Source organism: Momordica charantia (assembly GCF_013281855.1).
Source record: "Momordica charantia cultivar OHB3-1 chromosome 3 unlocalized genomic scaffold, Mcharantia_2.0 BLBB01000003.1, whole genome shotgun sequence".
Lineage (NCBI taxonomy): Eukaryota > Viridiplantae > Streptophyta > Magnoliopsida > Cucurbitales > Cucurbitaceae > Momordica > Momordica charantia.
Window position 1 is genome coordinate 10,323,539 of NW_028275161.1, and position 17,557 is coordinate 10,341,095.

Sequence of the window (17,557 nt, forward strand, 5' to 3'; positions counted from 1 at the left end):
AAAGGCAACCCGAAGAATAAAACATCCGAGCAATTAGTGCGTGTAATTGGTCCCTTGATGCCATGTTAAATGACTTTTCTAATGCACTTGAAGCACGCTTCCTTTTCTTTGACTCAAAAGAACTTGAGTAAGGTCATTTCTCACACTAACTCCACCAATGGTTATGCTTGAAGGTGGTAAAGGAATGTTTTTCAGAGTCTTTTGAGTGGCACGACTCTTTGCCTCGTATTCTAATTTTTGATACCGGCACTATCTTTTGGTGTAACTCTAGGACAAATTCCAATACCTTGGCCACTTATCTTCAATAAATGAGCCCTAACCCTTGTAAAAGAACTCTTCTTTATAACATGGCAAAAGTTACATTGCCATGAAATATTTCTGCCTCCTTCATTCAATTTTTGATGCTTTGTCACATAGTGTCAAAGTGGCTCTGAATCATCCTCAATATTAGAATTAGAAATTGATGGCTCGGTTGGAGTTGATTGGGTTTGACGATTATTGCTAGAGGTAGCAGATGTCATCTAATATTAAAACAAAAAACCTAAAAAAAGCTTCAGCTTTTGACTAAATAACTAACTACTAACCATTAATTAAAAAAAATCAACAAAACAAAAAGAAATAAACAAAAAAAAAATGAACCTAGATTGCAGAGGTGGTCGGAGATGAAGACAGAGGTAGCCGAAGATGGCGGCGGCGATGGTCGCCGGTGATGGTGGCGGCGAGGGTCGACGGTGTTGGTGGCAGCGGGGGTCGACGATAGGGTTTTGTTGATTTGGTGTGGAACGCAGAAGGAGATCAGACGTGAATCGAAAAAGAGAACAAGGGTTTTGTGTTTTTTTTAAGTTTTCTTTTTCTTTTTTCAACTTTTTTATTCAAAAAAATTTAGGCCCAAGGATGTTGGGTTGTGTCCCATGTCTCCCCGCGCGTGTATGTAATTTAAAAAAAAAATGGACATGCCAAATGACGTGTCGGACACATATCCGGATGTATTGGTGTCCGATACGCGTCCGACTCCACCTAAAATGGAGTGTCTGTGCTTCCTAGATTGCAAGGCTGTGGGGCAGATTATTGAAGCACAATCCCCCACAATTATATGGACACCATGTGTAGTTCATACCCTCAATCTGGCATTGAAGAATGTATGTGCACCAAAAAATATTGAAGACAATCAGACAGCATATGAAGAATGTAGTTGGATAGCTACAATTGTTGGTTATGTAATGGTGGGTCAAGAACTTCATTATGAATCATTCGATGAGACTTGCAACATTTAATGAGTTTGTATCTTTGAAATTGCTTTGTGGCAGAAACACGCTTTGCATCAGCCATTATTATGCTTAAGAGTTTTAAACTCATTAAAGGTGGTCTATAAGCAATGGTTATTAGTGACAAATGAACATTTCATAGAGAGGACGACGTGGAAAAAGTGAGATTGTAGAAGAGTTGGTGTTGGATGATGTGTGGTGGGACAAAATTGATTATATCCTTTCCTTCACTTCACCAATATATGACATGATCCGAATTTGTGATACAGATGCCCCTAGTCTTCATTTGGTGTATGACATGTGGGATAGTATGATTCAAAAGGTGAAGACGGCAATTTATAGACACGAAGGAAAACATTGAGATGAAGTGTCCCCTTTTTATGATGTAGTGTATGATATTCTTGTTGATCGTTGGAACATGAATAATACACCACTCCATTGTCTGGCACATTCTTTGAATCTGAGGTACCTTTTCATTGTTGCATCTATTTGTCTATTCTCATTTTATCTACATTGTGATTTTTATCTAATAGTTCAAAATTTTCGAAACTCATATTTAGGTATTATAGTGAGTCATGACTTAGAGAAGATCCTAATCGAGTACCTCCACATAAAGATATTGAAGTAACTCATGAGAGGATGAAGTGTCTAAAGAAGTTTTTTAAAGCAGAAGACCGTGCAAAAGTGAACTTGGAATATGCTAGTTTTTCAACGAGGTCAAACGATTTTTCTGATTGTGACTCTGTGATGTGGCTGATAGATATCTTACGAATGCTAAAGATTGGTGGACCATCCATGGTGGCTATGCACCTATCCTTCAATCAATTGCTTTCAAGCTACTAGTGCAACCTTCATCATCTTCAGGTTCTGAGAGAAATTGGAGCACATACTCATTTATTAACTCTGTTAGACAGAACAAGATGATGCCACAACATGCAGATGATTTGGTATTCATCCATAGTAATATGCTTCTTTTATCAAGAACTCCAGAATATTTATGTGGAGAGACAAAGTTATGGGACATTGCTGTAGATTCTTTTAATTCTTTTGAGGATGTTGGCATGCTTGAAATAGCTAATTTATCGTTGGATGAACCTGATTTAGAGGTTGTGGTTTTTATCGATGATGGTGATGGTGATGATAGTGGACCTAGTGGTGATCAAGACGAAGACATTGTGAAAGTTTGAGATAAGATGAAGAAAGTTTTAGTTTTTTTCTTATATAAAAGACTGATTTTACTTGTTTTTAAATTTGAAGTGTAATGTAGGTTGGATAATGGATTTTGTGATGTTAAGTATATTTTGATTTGTTTTTGTTCAATTTGTGTGGTTAATTGATGCAAAACTATTACTATAATCAATTCATATTCATATATTATCTAATAAATAAATAAAATAAAATAACTTGTCCCCAACGTGTCCGAGCGTATCGTCGTGTCCATGTCGTGTCGTGTCGTGTCCGTGTCCATGCTTCTTAGATGTGAACCAAGGAAGCTCCACTGTCATGCCTCAAGGACCCATAACGAGATCAAGAGCCAAAAAGCTTCAACAAGCTTTACTTTATCATGTTCAACACATGGTGAGCTCGAGTAGTGATCAAAAAGAGAGATGAAACTTTTCAACTCAACATCTTCCAAGTAGAGCTTAAGGGAGGCGTTGCATTAAATGAATTCTAAGTTCATTTAAAGGAGCTGACTCAACTTGCATTCAATAAAGCCAAGTTGGATTCAAAGATCTCAAGTTGCATTAAATGAACTTAAGTGCATCTCAAGCTTCATTTAATGTAAGTCAGTCATCAATTAATGGAACTATACTTAAAGCTACTTCAAACTACTTCAAGTGAAGCTTCATTTACAATTGAGAGGTTACAAAGACTTTGAAGCTGACCAAGATTTCAATTCTCAGATTCAAAGGCCTTTTTGTCATATTTTCAGTTTTATAACCTTTCATACTTGTATTCAGATCAAAAGAACCCCAGTGAAATGGGGGAACAACCTAAAGGTGTAGGGTAGAGAGAACCCTCCCCAAAACTCTATACAATCCATGCTCTCCAATCTTGAGTAAGCAAAAGAATATTGTAGTTAAAAAATCTTCCTATGGGATAAGGCCCACCAAGAAGCTATATTCCTAATATTCACACAAAAAGAATCAAACGAAGTCGACTTATCTTCAAAAAGACGACTATTTCTTTCTTTCCAAATGTGCCAAAGTAAAGCCCGTGCTGCACAGCTCCAAAGAACCACTGCTTTACCTTAGACATCCTCCCTCAAAGCCTTCAGCAATAAAATCCTCTATCTTGCTACGGATACAAAGAGAAACATCTATGAAAGAAGCAATTCTCCCCCAAGCCTCAAAGACAAAAGGACAAAGCAAGAAAAGATGATCAACCATTTCCATATTCTTCATACACATGCTGCACACAAAGGGGGAAAGAGCCCAATGTGAAAATTTCCTTTGAAGCTTGCCTACAGTATTTAATCCTCTGTATAACTTATAAGAGAGTCCAAAGAAAAATTTTGACTTTCTTGGGAGCTTTGAAATTCCAAATAATATTAGTTGTAGCCGAGTTCAATTTGGAAGAGTGGGAAGTAAAAGCCATGAACGCCGAACTTACAGAAAAGATACCGGAGCGATCGGCCTTCCAACACAGTTTATCCCCACCACTCCCTAACACCACCCCTTCAATCTTGGTTGTGAACAAAGCCCATCTGTTGAGCTCCCTTTCAAGAAATTTCTTCAAAAGCCCAAATTCCATGTCAAGTTTCTACAATCCTGCAATCTGCTATAAACCAGTGTTTTCGGGGCACAAGGTGTCATGGTCATGCTTGTCCACGGCCTGTTGCCTGTGGCCGCATGCCCATAACAACCTCTTTCCACATACTTTTATGCCATGTATTTAGTTTTACTTGTTATTTTGTTTTCCTTGTACTTTTGGTGGCGAGTGACTCCTCGCCACTTTGCATGTTCACGCCTGCCAAAGGCAAAATGCTTTATAATCTACCTTTGGGGGTACACCTAGTCATCCTCCCTACATTGCGTTGTATTCTTGTCTTGCCGCTAATCTATTGTCTTGCATCCAAGCTTACAACAACTTTCTAAAATGTTTTCAAACGTTTTCCAAAACCTTTTTCTCTAACCCCGTTTTCCAAAACCGTTTTCTCGAGAACGGGGGCGGAGGTTGCGACATATAGCCTTTGTGCCACCGGCTATTCGTTTCCGCATTGGCTGACTTGCTAGTGGGTGAAAGCAAGTGCCGCACAATCGCTTCGTGAGTGCTGTTAAAGTGCGATTGTGACAGTTGGTATCAGAGCCTAGTTGGCTCCTCGAATTGGAAAACAGCAACCATGTCCGCGACAAAGCAGTTGAGCAAGTCCCACGTCGACAGACTCGTTGAGATCGAAGAACAGCTGTTGTTCTTGAGGGAAATCCCTGACAACCTTAGATATGTGGAATCTCGGCTGGATGAGATCTCCACCAAAGCTGACGGAATTGACGTCGTGAATGCCCGCATAGATGGGCTTGCTATACGGGAGTTAATGCTTCGGGTTGAGACCCTTGAAGACAAGGTTAAGCGAACCGATAACCTTGAGTGTGGCAAAAGCTCATTGAGCTCAATCGCCCACATGGAGGAGCGTGTCGAAGAAATAAACATCTCCCAAAAGACTATTGTGCAGATGGTCAGTGAGCTGACCGACGACTTCAAAGCCACCATCGACGACATGAGGGCGGAGATTGCCGAATTAGGCACCAAAGTAAATCTCACCATGAGAGCGGTGGGAAATCAGGCCCCAGCTGGGGGACCGATTCAGTTCAACAAAGTGAAAGTTCTCGAACCCAAGCCGTTCTGTGGGGCGCGAGATGCTAAAGTTCTTGAGAACTTTATTTTCGACCTTGAGCAGTACTTCAAGACGACAAGCACGGTGACAGAGGAATCGAAAGTCACACTAGCCACAATGCATCTTGCTGACGATGCGAAGTTGTGGTGGAGAGCGAGATATGTAGATGTACAAGAGGGCAGATGTACCATCAACACGTGGGAAAAACTAAAGCAGGAACTCAAATCCCAATTTTTCCCGAAGAATGTAGAGATCCTTGCCCGCTGTAAACTGCGTGAATTACGACACACAGGAAATATTCGAGACTATGTAAAGCAGTTTTCAAGCTTGATGTTGGACATCCGCGATATGTCCGAGAAAGACAAGGTATTCGCCTTTGTGGAGGGCTTGAAACCATGGGCCCGGGCCAAACTGTATGAAAAGAAAGTACAAGATATCCCTACTGCTTACTCAACAGCCGAACGACTGTTCGATCTTAGCAACGATACATCACAAGAGTAGAGAAAGACCCAAACTTGTTCCAGTAGTGGAAACAAACCCGCTAGATCGGGGTCCCCTAAAAGTGGGGGAGCTGACAGAAATGGAGGAGACCGCAGACCCTTCCAGCAGAGAGGGGGAAATACATGGAGAGGGCCAAACCCACAAAACAATAACAATCGGACAGGACCATCCTGCTTCATTTGTAAAGGACCGCACAGAGTATACGAGTGTCCGAATCGAGCTGCCCTCCGGGCCTTCCAAGCCACACTGACGAACGACCGAGCGACTGAACGGGAACGCCCCGAAACAGATACTCCTCCCGAAGACGTCGACGACAATCCCCGTATGGGAGCACTCAAATTCTTATCGGCGCTTCAGAAGAAGGCCGAGAAAGTGAAGGAACCTCTGGAACGTGGTCTGATGTATGTGGAGGCGTGGGTCAATCAGAGAGCCGCAAAAAGCAGTATGGTAGATTCTAGTGCCACCCACAATTTCATGACAGAAACCGAAGCATGTCGGCTGAACTTGCGATGGGATAAAGATCCAGGAAAGATGAAGGTGGTCAACTCGGCCGCCCTCCCCATCATGGGAGTTGCCAAAAGAGTCTCAGTAAAGCTAGGGACATGGAGAGGACAGGTCGACTTCGTGATAGTGCGGATGGACGACTTCGACGTAGTATTGGGGATGGAATTTCTGCTAGAACACAAAGTCATCCTCATGCCCCTCGCTAAGTGCCTGGTTGTAACGGGTTCCGATCCCACAATGCTAGCAGATGGCGGGCCTCCGCTTTTCTTTTCATTAATGAAACCTGCCAGTTATTTATTATTCACTCAAATAAAAAAGACAAAAAATGAGGTCTTTGTTCAAAAAAAAAAAGACGTGGGTGGCATTATGACTGGGGTGTCAGTTAGAAAGGTTCTTACAATGTTCGTTCAAATCAAGCAGCATTCTTTTTTTTTTTACTTAAGGAGGGCTTTCTAAGAAGGGCTTGGGACCTATGAACGAAAGAAACAAAACAAAAAACATGAAAGAATGAAGCAGAATGAACAGGAGGCGTCGGAGGAAGGACTGACGAACTACTTACTTGTTTGGTTAACTACTTTACTGACTTGGGGTTCTTTCTCGTAAGTGGTATACCTACACCAACCGGTTAGGTTGACTTTGACTTTGGAAACGCTACGTTGGACCGGGTGAAGAATGAAAAACGTCCGCTAACGCCCTTTGTTTGAAAGGGATAAGATCTTTTTTAGATCAGCAACGAATGTCTTGTATCTATGAAGAAAGATTTCTCCCCGCGTTCAGACCCTGAATGCCATACCTTGCTGAAGGCGATTCTCTCGCGAATCGCGCATAGTTCCGTTTGACCGAGATGTGAATGCCCGTGATCTGCTCGGTATAGTGATGGATTTCATGGCCGACGTCTAACCGGCACGAATACGCCGACATGAAACGAGTTCCCCGCGAAGCATTTTTCTTTCGTCCTCGGATGTTCAGACGTTTTGTTAAGACCAAAGAGGCGGGCGGAAAAGGGGGGAAAGCTCTCCGTTCCTGGTTCTCCTGTAGCTGGATTCTCCGGAACCACAAGAATCCTTAGTTATAATGGGATTCCAACTCAGTACCTTTTGAGATTTTGAGAAGAGTTGCTCTTTGGAGAGCACAGTACGATGAAAGTTGTAAGCTGTGTTCGGGGGGGAGTTATTGTCTATCGTTGGCCTCTATGGTAGAATCAGTCGGGGGCCTGAGAGGCGGTGGTTTACCCTGTGGCGGATGTCAGCGGTTCGAGTCCGCTTATCTCCAACTCGTGAACTTAGCCGATACAAAGCTATATGATAGCACTCCATTTTTCCGATTCGGCAGTTCGATCTATGATTTATCATTCATGGACGTTGATAAGATCCTTCCATTTAGCAGCACCTTAGGATGGCATAGCCTTAAAGTTAAGGGCGAGGTTAAAACGAAGAAAGGCTTACGGTGGATACCTAGGCACCCAGAGACGAGGAAGGGCGTAGTAAGCGACGAAATGCTTCGGGGAGTTGAAAATAAGCGTAGATCCGGAGATTCCCGAATAGGTCAACCTTTCAAACTGCTGCTGAATCCATGGGCAGGCAAGAGACAACCTGGCGAACTGAAACATCTTAGTAGCCAGAGGAAAAGAAAGCAAAAGCGATTCCCGTAGTAGCGGCGAGCGAAATGGGAGCAGCCTAAACCGTTGTTCAGACAAGCATCAAACAACCAAGCGGAGTGAAGACGATATCAGCACTTCAACTAAAGAAAGGTCTCGCTCGTGACGAGCCAACGTTCATGGCCATCCCTGTTGTGGAAGGTGGAAATTCTGAAGAGCCAGTTCCCAGAGAAATTCAGCGAGTCTTAAATGTGTATGCCGATGTAATACCAGACAACCTACCCAAAACTCTACTTCCAAGACGAGGGATAGACCACGAGATCGAATCATTACCGGGGGCAAAATCGCCCGCCAAGAACGCCTATCGGATGGCTCCTCCCGAGTTAGCCGAACTGAGGAAACAACTTGATGAGTTACTGAATGCTGGATTCATCCGCCCGGCTAAGGCTCCCTATGGGGCCCCAATCCTTTTTCAGAAGAAGAACGGAAGCCTCCGCCTATGCATCGACTATCGAGCATTGAACAAGCTCACCGTCCGCAACAAGTACCCTTCGTCAATCATCACAGACCTTTTCGATCAACTCCATGGTGCAAAGTACTTCTCTAAGCTGGATCTGCGATCTGGGTACTATCAGGTGCGCATCGCAGAAGGAGACGAACCGAAGACGACCTGCGTCACTCAGTATGGGGCCTTTGAATTTCTTGTCATGCCCTTCGGCCTTACGAATGCTCCCGCCACCTTCTACACCTTAATGAACCAAGTGTTTCACGAATATCTCGACAAATTTGTGGTGGTTTACCTAGATGATATAGTCGTCTACAGTCCAACCATGGAAGAACACCAGGTGCATTTACAGCTTGTTTTTTAGAAACTCAAACAGAACCAGTTGTATGTTAAACGGGAAAAGTGTTCTTTTGCTCAAGAACGCATCAGTTTCTTGGGTCATGTGATAGAATGTGGTCGAATAGGCATGGAAGATGGAAAGGTCAAAGTCATTCAAGAGTGGAAAATTCCGACGTCCATCACAGAACTACGTTCATTCCTCGGATTAGCCAATTACTATAGGCGATTCGTGGAAGGATTCTCGAAACGGACCGAGCCCTTAACGAAATTACTAAAGAAGAACCAAAAGTGGAACTGGACTCCGGAATTCAAGCCGCATTTGAGAGTTTGAAAAAGGCGATGATGGAGGGGCCGGTGTTGGGAATTGCAGACGTCACACGACCATTCGAAGTCGAGACTGATGCGTCAGACTTCGCCCTGGGAGGAGTGCTTCTCCAAGACGGTCACCCCATTGCATACGAGAGTCGGAAGTTGAATGATGCTGAAAGGAGGTATGTCGCCTCCGAGAAAGAGATGTTAACAGTAGTCCACTGCTTGAGGGCCTGGAGGCAATATCTCCTAGGGGCCAAGTTCGTTGTCAAGACCGACAACAGCTCAGTCTGTCACTTCTTCAACCAACCGAAGTTGTCGTCCAAGCAAGCTAGGTGGCAAGAGTACCTTGCCGAGTTCGATTTTCAGTTCGAACATAAGCCGGGTTGAGCAAATCAGGCAACAGATGCCCTTAGCAGAAAGAGCGAACATGCGGCCTTGTGCATGTTAGCTCACCTAAAAGCGAGCAAGCTAACTGGATCCATTCGTGAAGCCATCAAAGAGAACTTACCGAATAACCTAGTTGCCCAAGCGATAATTCAGTTAGCCAACGAAGGGAAGACTAGACAGTTTGGGTGGAGAATGACCTCCTCTTCACCAAAGGTAACCGTTTGTATGTTCCTCGTTCTGGGAACCTGAGAAAGCTCCTACTTGGAGAATGTCATGACACGATGTGGGCAGGCCATGCTGGATGGCAGAGAACTTATGTCCTGCTAAAGAAAGGCTACTACTGGCCGAATTTGAGAGACGACGTGATGCAGTATACCAAAACGTGTCTCATCTGCCAACAGGACAAGGTCAAGCGAAACAAAATTGCGGGTTTACTGGAACCCCTGCCAATCCCATCACGACCGTGGGAGAGTGTGTCTCTCGATTTCATCACCCACCTACCTAAAGTCGGGGAGACAGAAGCGATCCTCGTGATAGTTGACCGGTTCTCTAAGTATGCTACCCTTATTCCAACTCCGAAGATGTGCTCGGCCGAAATGATTGCACAGTTATTTTTCAGGAATGTTGTGAAACTATGGGGTATCCCTGAGAGCATCGTGAGCGACAGAGACGGACGCTTCACAGGGACATTCTGGACAGAACTTTTCCGCCTATTGGGATCCAATTTGAACATCTCTTCGAGTTATCACCCACAGACAGACGGACAGACGGAACGCTTCAACAGTATGCTGGAAGAGTACCTCCGCCACTTTATTGATGCTCGGCAAAAGAATTGGATCCAGATGCTCGATGTAGCTCAATTCTGTTTCAATTGCCAAAAGAGCACCACCACGGGAAGAACCCCTTTCGAAATCGTATGCGGGCGACAACCTGTGTTACCTCATGTTGTCGACCATCCTTATGTGGGCAAGAGCCCTCAAGCCTACAACTTCACTAAGGAATGGCGTCAATCCACCGAAGTGGCTCGAGCATACCTAGAGAAGGCATCTAAACACATGATAAAGTGGGTAGACAAAAAGCGAAGGCCATTAGAATTCCAGGCAGGAGATCAAGTCCTCGTGAAGCTGAGACCTGAACAACTTCGTTTTCGAGGTAACAAAGACCAACGCCTTGTGCGAAAATATGAAGGACCCGTCAAACGTCCTTCAGAAGGTGGGCAAGACATCCTATAGGGTTCAACTACACCCGTGGATGAAAATCCATCCAGTAATCCATGTGAGCAACTTGAAGTCTTACCACCCCGACACCGTCGACCCTACACGAAACGAGGTAACCCGTCCAGCAGTCACGTTGACAAACAAGGTTGACAAAGAAGTTGAGTCAATCTTCGCCGAAAGAACACGCTGAGTAGGAAGACCACGAAGGGATGTTATAGGAATTCCTAGTCAAGTGGAAAGGGCTCCCAGATGACGAGATAAGTTGGGAGCGTACTGAAGACCTGAAGACAGCTGCAGCAGCAATTGAAGAGTTCGAACAGCGACAGTTGACGGGGACGTCAACCATTTAAGTGGGGGAGAATGTCATGGTCATGCTTGTCCAGGGCCTGTTGCCTGTGGCCGCATGCCCATAACAACCTCTTTCCACATACTTTTATGTCATGTATTTAGTTTTACTTGTTATTTTGTTTTCCTTGTACTTTTGGTGGCGAGTGACTCCTCGCCACTTTGCATGTTCACGTCTGCCAAAGGCAAAATGCTTTATAATCTACCTTAGGGGGTACACCTAGTCATCCTCCCTACATTGTGTTGTATTCTTGTCTTGCCGCTAATCTATTCTCTTGCATTCAAGCTTACAACAACTTTCCAAAATGCTTTCAAACGTTTTCCAAAAACCTCTTTCTCTAATCCCGTTTTCCAAAACCGCTTTCTCGAGAACGGGGGTGGAGGTTGCGACATATAGCCTTTATGCCACCGGCTATTCGTTTCCGTATTGGCTGACTTGCTAGAGGGTGAAAGCAAGTGCCGCACAATCGCTTCGTGAGTCCTGTTAAAGTGTGATTGTGACACAAGGCGCACCTCAAGGTGACAAGTCCTTTGATCGCCTTGAGGCGAGAGGCGATAAAAAGACGACGCCTGACTGAAGTGAGGCGCACTTAATAAAATAATAAATAAATATTATCTATAGTAATTTTAGTAAAAAATAAAATACTCTAGATGCAAATATTTGTACAACCATTTAATGTGCAAATAAAGTTTAACTTAAATAATTAAGAAAAATTTAAAACTTAAGTTCAAATATTTAAGAAAAATTAAAAATATAAATTCTAAAAAAAAAATTAGTAGACAGTGGTTAAATAGAAAGATATAAAAACATTTGTATTTAAATTAAACCATGCATTAAAGCTTATTGTCATTGGGAAGTGTTGCCACCAGATGGCAATTTTATTGCAGGTGTAAATTTTCTAGCACTAACACTTGTTTAGTGTGGCTTGGAAATATAAAAAAAAAAAAGAAAAGGAGAGCGGCTTGGAAATGTAAAAAAAGAAAAGGTGAGTGGCTTGGAAATGTAAAAAAAGAAAAGGAGAGAAGAACTGAAGCGACATGATTTCAATTTGCAGGTTTTTCAAATTTCTCTTTGATTCTTCTTCCATTACTCTCCAACTTCTTCCTTGATTCTTCTTTTTCTCCAAGTCTTCTTCTTTGTCTTCTACTGTTCTATTGTTTGGTTCTTTTCTTTCTTAAATTTTAATTCTTCTATTGTTTGGTTCTTTTCTCAATTAAAGAATTGACGAAGAAGAATTGAATAATTGAAGAAGAATTGAAGCAGACATAGGAAGAATCAAAGAGAAAAATCGAAAAACTTATAATACAAGGACGAAAGTGGTGGACACAGCGAAGGAAAAAGCCTTTCGGGTGTGGGTATTTTGATTTTTGGCTGTGGATATTCGGTTTTCAGGGTTGTTTTTCGTGGGTTTTCAACATAAAAAGAAAAAAAAAGAAAGCAGCGTGAAACGCCTCGTTGGCTCGCCTCGTCATAAGCGAGGGCACGCCCAGGCGCACCAAGGCAAGCGCCCAGTCGAAGGCGCTCGCCTTGGCACCATTTAAGGCGCTCCCAGGCGAAATCGCCTCGCCTCTCGCCTGAGGCGCTCGCCTGGGTGCGCCTCGAAAACACTGCTATAGACTTTCCTTTTTTAAAAGACAAAGCGTACAAGTCAGGTAAGATAGTTGAAAAAGGTTACTAATCTATCCAAGGATCCTCCCAAAATCTTACTGTTTCTCCCGCTGAAACCTAGAAAGACTTTGGAAGGATTTTAGAGTCACCCAAATATCTCTCCATGGTCCTCCAACAGAGAAGCCTTTTGAAGGATTTGTCCACCAAATATAAGAGTCCATCCCATAAATAAAAGCTATCACCCATCTCCAAAAACTTTCCTTTTCCACTGCGAACCGCCAAAGCCATTTCATGAGCAGCGCTTTGTTTCTAAGAGTCAACGAGCCAATCCCGAGACCCCCTTGTTTGTGAGGCAAAGCGGACCAAGACCATTTCACCAAGTTACCCACCCGGTCTATGAGCCCCTCCATTCCATATAAAATCCCTCATAAGCTTATCCATCGATTTGATCACACCCTTCAAGGCTTTAAGAATCGAGAAATAATAAATTGGGATGCTATTAAGGACTGATTGTGCCAGAGTAAGCCTACCACCTTTAGAAAGCATGAGGGATTTCCATTTTTGAAGCCTATCATGCATTTTATCCACTACTAGCACCCAAAAACTATTCGACCGATGGTTTCCACCGAGAGGGAATCCCAAATAGGAAAAGGGAAGCGAATCCACTTTGCATCCAAAAGCTGATGCCCAAAAATTAGTCTCAATCAAGGAACAGTTTATACTAATCACAGCTGTTTTGGACACATTCAAGGAGAGTCCCGAAGCCAACAAAAACACCTGAATTGCACCCTACCATTTATGCATTATTTGAACCGAGAAAGGGCTAAAAATAATCACACACATCATCTGGATATTGAAGGTGAAAAGCCTGTGAGAATGTTCCTTTCGTTACAGTAGTGAATAAGCCTGCTCAAAGCTTCCCCACAATCGTGAAAAGGAAAGGGGAAAGAGGATCCCCGTGTCATAAACCTCTTCTAGCCTTAATTTTTCCCCTAGGTTTACCATTAATCAAGACCAAAAAGTTTGTAGAGGAAAGACATCCCCTAATCCACTTACCCCATCTATCCTCAAAACCTTTGGAATGAAGGGCGACATCTAAAAAGTCTCAATCTACTTTGTCGTAGTGATTTTGAGGCGCACCCGGGCGCTCGCCTCAGGCGAGAGGCGAGGCGATGTCACCCAGGTGCGCGTTGCAAGGTGCCCAGGCGAGCGCCTTCAACCAGGCGCTTGCCTTGGCGCGCCTCTCGCTTGAGACAAGGTGATCGCCTCGTTGAAGGCGGGCGCACAAAAGGCCGACCTCAAATGAAAAACCCTAAAAATTATCCAAATTCTCCTTGACAGCTTCTTCTTCTTTGTCTTTTGTTCGCCTTCTTTGTCTTTTCCGGCAACTATTTGCCTCCGTCGATCGTCGAAATTAAAAAGAAAAACATTAGGATGGAAGAAGAATGAAGAGTTGAAGAAAGAAGAATAAAAAGTAGAAGAGTGAAAGGAAGAAGAAGTATCGAAATTAGGAAGAAGAAGATTCAGATGCAAAGAGAAGAAAAATAAGAAAAGAGGGAGAAAAGCAAAAGGCAGAATTACATTTTCAAGAAGCATTCAAGAAGCATTAAATGAGGGCCATGCATGGTATTATTTTCAAGAACATTTAGTGCTAGTGCCATGCATGGTGACAAATAAACATATGGCAGCATAAATGGGTTATTGCCATTGCGTTTTACGATATAAAAACTTTTAAAATTTTTATATTTTTTTCTTAATTTAAGTGAACTTTTATTTAAATATTAAATTATTTTTTAAATGTTTTAATGTTTTAAAAGATGTAAGTTAATATTTTTACCTCTTTTCTTTATTTTATCTATTTCTTCCTTTATTCTGGAGGGCTCTTTTCTTTATTTTATTTGATATATTTACTGTTTAATCTTATTTAATTTTTTTATAACTTTGGCACATTTCATATATATATTATATATATATAAAAGGTGTGCCTTGCTTCACTTAGGCGTTGCCTTTTTATCGCCTTTCGCCTCTCGCCTTGAAGTGCGCATTGCGCCTCGAAAACACTGCTTTGTCATATGCTTTTTCAAAATCCAGCTTAAGAAGGAAGTTTCATTTAACTGTTTTAAGTTACATTTTAGCTAGTGGGTGTTATGGCCATCATGTAATTGGGAGTTACAACCTTTCAAATGCCTTTAGACTACTTTTAGGGTTGTTTTGGAGGCTATAAAAAGCCTAGCTTGTTCACTTGAAAATTCAGAATTTTGTTACTGAGTGAAAGTTGTATTTTGCTTCATAAGCCTAGAGCTTGTTATTCTTTGCAATTCTTGAATGTTAGATTTGCATGCTAGGAACATTCAAGTAGCCTTGATCAAGATATCTTGTGAAGTGGTTCAAATCTTTGAGTTTAGGAACAAGTTTTCTCTACTCTTGATATTGATCATCAAGGTAATTCGTTCCGGCCATTCCTTGGGTTGATACAACTTGAATTTTGGGTTTTGATGTTTTGTTTTATAAAGATTCTAATTCTATTAAGGGTTCTAATAATCAATTACACTAGGGTTCTTTATCAATATGTTGTATCATTAGCATGGATAGCCTACATACATACACAGTGTATGACATGATCTTAGATAGCCTGGTCAATCAGTCAGACTATTAGTAAACAACATTTAAGTCGGAACAATCAACTTTATTGGCTAGTAAAAATGGTACAAGGTAAAATCCCAAAACCCCAACCTTAAAAATACTAGTTACTAGCAGCTATGATATCATATTTGAAAACTCTAGTGTGAGAAAAACGTTCAGGAATTAGATTTTTGTAAGTGTAGAAATTGGTAACCCGTAGATACTTATATGTACACCTGTGTTTCATCATTGCAAAAAACTAGAACCATAGCTGCTAGTTAATCATCTCCTTTATATGTTATTATACAGTAGTAATTAGTCAACAATTCATGAGCATATCTAACAACACAAAGTATAAATGAGTGCATTCTCATGTGTCCTTATTTGAGGAGCTCCTACCATCCTACCAAGTATTTTACTACTGATCTGCCAACAATATTATTTTATGCAAGTGAATAGTGATGAATAACTGGGTTAAGACAACTACACTGTTTGATTTTTTTTTTTTAATTTACAATTGGGTCTTATGTTTAGATGTTCCAGTTTATTTAGCATGATAGCCCATGAACGCTACATTTTGCTGTTAATAGCTATTAGTTAGTCCATAGTCAAAGTTATGAACAAATCTAAGTTATGTGAGGGAATACTTTTGAGTTGCTTAACCTGGTCGTTATCAGCTCAGTTATGGTAGAAAGCCTCCATATGTTAAAAAAGTTATCATATCTGTTCAAAAGATTTTTAGTAATCTAAAATTATAAGATTTTAAGTTTTAAACTAGTTAGTCCAAAAATATGCTGAAAAATCTAAGTCGTGACACTATGTACTCCACTGCGTAATTTATGACAGATCAAGTTTACACTCCAATATAAAGAAGGTTCAAACATATGCATACATTCCTAGATTGACAGATCTTGATGACAAACAAAACAGATTATAGCAAGCATAAAAAAAATACAATATCATCTCACATAGCAATAAGGTATACCTTTCATATTGGGTGTGAATTCTTCACTCTTCGTGCAACATGTAAATATGCAACAAATTGAACAATTACTCATGCAGATATTTCATATTGAAACACAGGTTTCAAGGAAATGCAATGCTAGATAGGGGTGAGGGAGAGGGAGAGTAGACAACTAAAGGATGGCTTCAGAGCTAACAGTTGATAATTTAAACAACACGACTTCTCAAATAAATGATAAAGAGTAACATTTCCGGGAAAAAAGAAGGTTTTATTGTTTTGTAAACCTTTATAGTCATGGCTTTGTTCCATTCATAACATCAATCCTTTAGTAATCCAGAATGCGAAAAATACAAAATTTATAATTTCGTTTCCTTACATATTTCATGAATTGATGTTTAAATACGTTGATGAAGAAATCATTCTCAACATATCACCATCCCCGCGAACTGAGAGCCTGAATCATGGGTCCAAATGTCTGGTCAACAGCTCTATTCCATAGGTGCGAAACCTCTGGACCATATTTCTTTGCTACTACAGGTTTTCTCATCTAAATTATTTTCAAATAGGATGCTATTAGATTCATGGATAAGCTGCTATATGGAATTACAAATTCAGAGAAAAAGTACTTGCATTAAGGAATTTTCCATCGTTGGTAAAAAAAACTTGGGCCAATAACAAAGTTTAGATTAAACATAATCTCAACAATTCCTTAGAAATAACATCATTCCTCACTGTACACATTGGATAATTTCATTACATTATCCCCTTATTCCCAAACATCCAAACATCAGCAATAAAAAATTGATTATTAAGGTTACAGAAAGGGAAATTTATGCATACCGGAGATTGGTTGGCGGGCGGATAATTTTCCGAAATGGACCTATATAAGCTTTTCCGTTGCTCAAAAACGACAACCCCGGCGAATACGCTCCCCAATGCAGCACCAAGCAGTCGCTCCTGCAATGAAATCCAGATTTCCACCAAAAAAAGGGAAAGAAAATGAGATCAATTCAACGGGAAAGAAATCGAATCACCTCCGCCGAAAATTCATCGAAGTAAGGGTTGCATTTTTACCTGAGCGAGTATGGAAATCATGGTTGCATATGCTTCGCCGCTTAATTTCTCAGACGGCGAAATAAAGAGGAATTTTTGGGGCGAAATTATCGAGGGAGGCGGCCACAACGATGGGACTGAGGAAAATGACAAAAATTAACGGACTTTAAAATAGGATTTCTGAAGATTTTGTTAAATTACAACCGGTGCATTTTCCAGAGGTCGAAATATAAGGAAACCTTTGTGAAAAAAAATATATATATAAATTGAAATAAAAATCAACTCAAAAGGAGAATATTATTATTATTATTCTTTTTCTACATGGAGAATATTATTTATTGTTTGCTAAAAATAGAATCATTGTTTACTAAAAAGTGTCTGCTAATTGTAAAAAAAATAGAGCTAATATTATTTTAAATTAGAATAATAATACATTTTAGAACTAAGATTATTTTAAATTAGAATAATAATAAATTTTAATTTATTTTATTAATAGTAAATA

At 41.0% G+C, this 17,557-nt stretch overlaps 1 protein-coding gene, 1 long non-coding RNA gene and 1 pseudogene across 2 annotated transcripts in view; 1 reads left to right on the forward strand and 2 right to left on the reverse strand.

Annotated features, from left to right (window-relative positions):
• LOC148212352 (uncharacterized) overlaps window positions 1-16,047 on the reverse strand; it is a 31,192-nt gene extending 15,145 nt beyond the window's left edge. The window contains exon 1 of the long non-coding RNA XR_015789618.1: window positions 16,024-16,047. This is a non-coding gene — a long non-coding RNA (uncharacterized LOC148212352). The remainder of the gene's footprint in view (window positions 1-16,023) is intronic.
• On the forward strand, window positions 998-2,775 carry LOC148212355 (uncharacterized; annotated as a pseudogene).
• A 202-nt stretch (window positions 16,048-16,249) lies between the features above and the next one.
• On the reverse strand, window positions 16,250-17,258 carry LOC111023455 (uncharacterized). Its single transcript, XM_022300885.2, has 3 exons — window positions 17,077-17,258; window positions 16,843-16,959; window positions 16,250-16,549 (listed from the first exon to the last, which is right to left on the reverse strand). The coding sequence occupies exons 1-3, from the start codon at window positions 17,095-17,097 to the stop codon at window positions 16,433-16,435; spliced, it is 255 nt and encodes an 84-aa protein (XP_022156577.1). The 5' UTR covers window positions 17,098-17,258; the 3' UTR covers window positions 16,250-16,432.
• Between the last annotated feature and the right edge of the window lie 299 nt (window positions 17,259-17,557).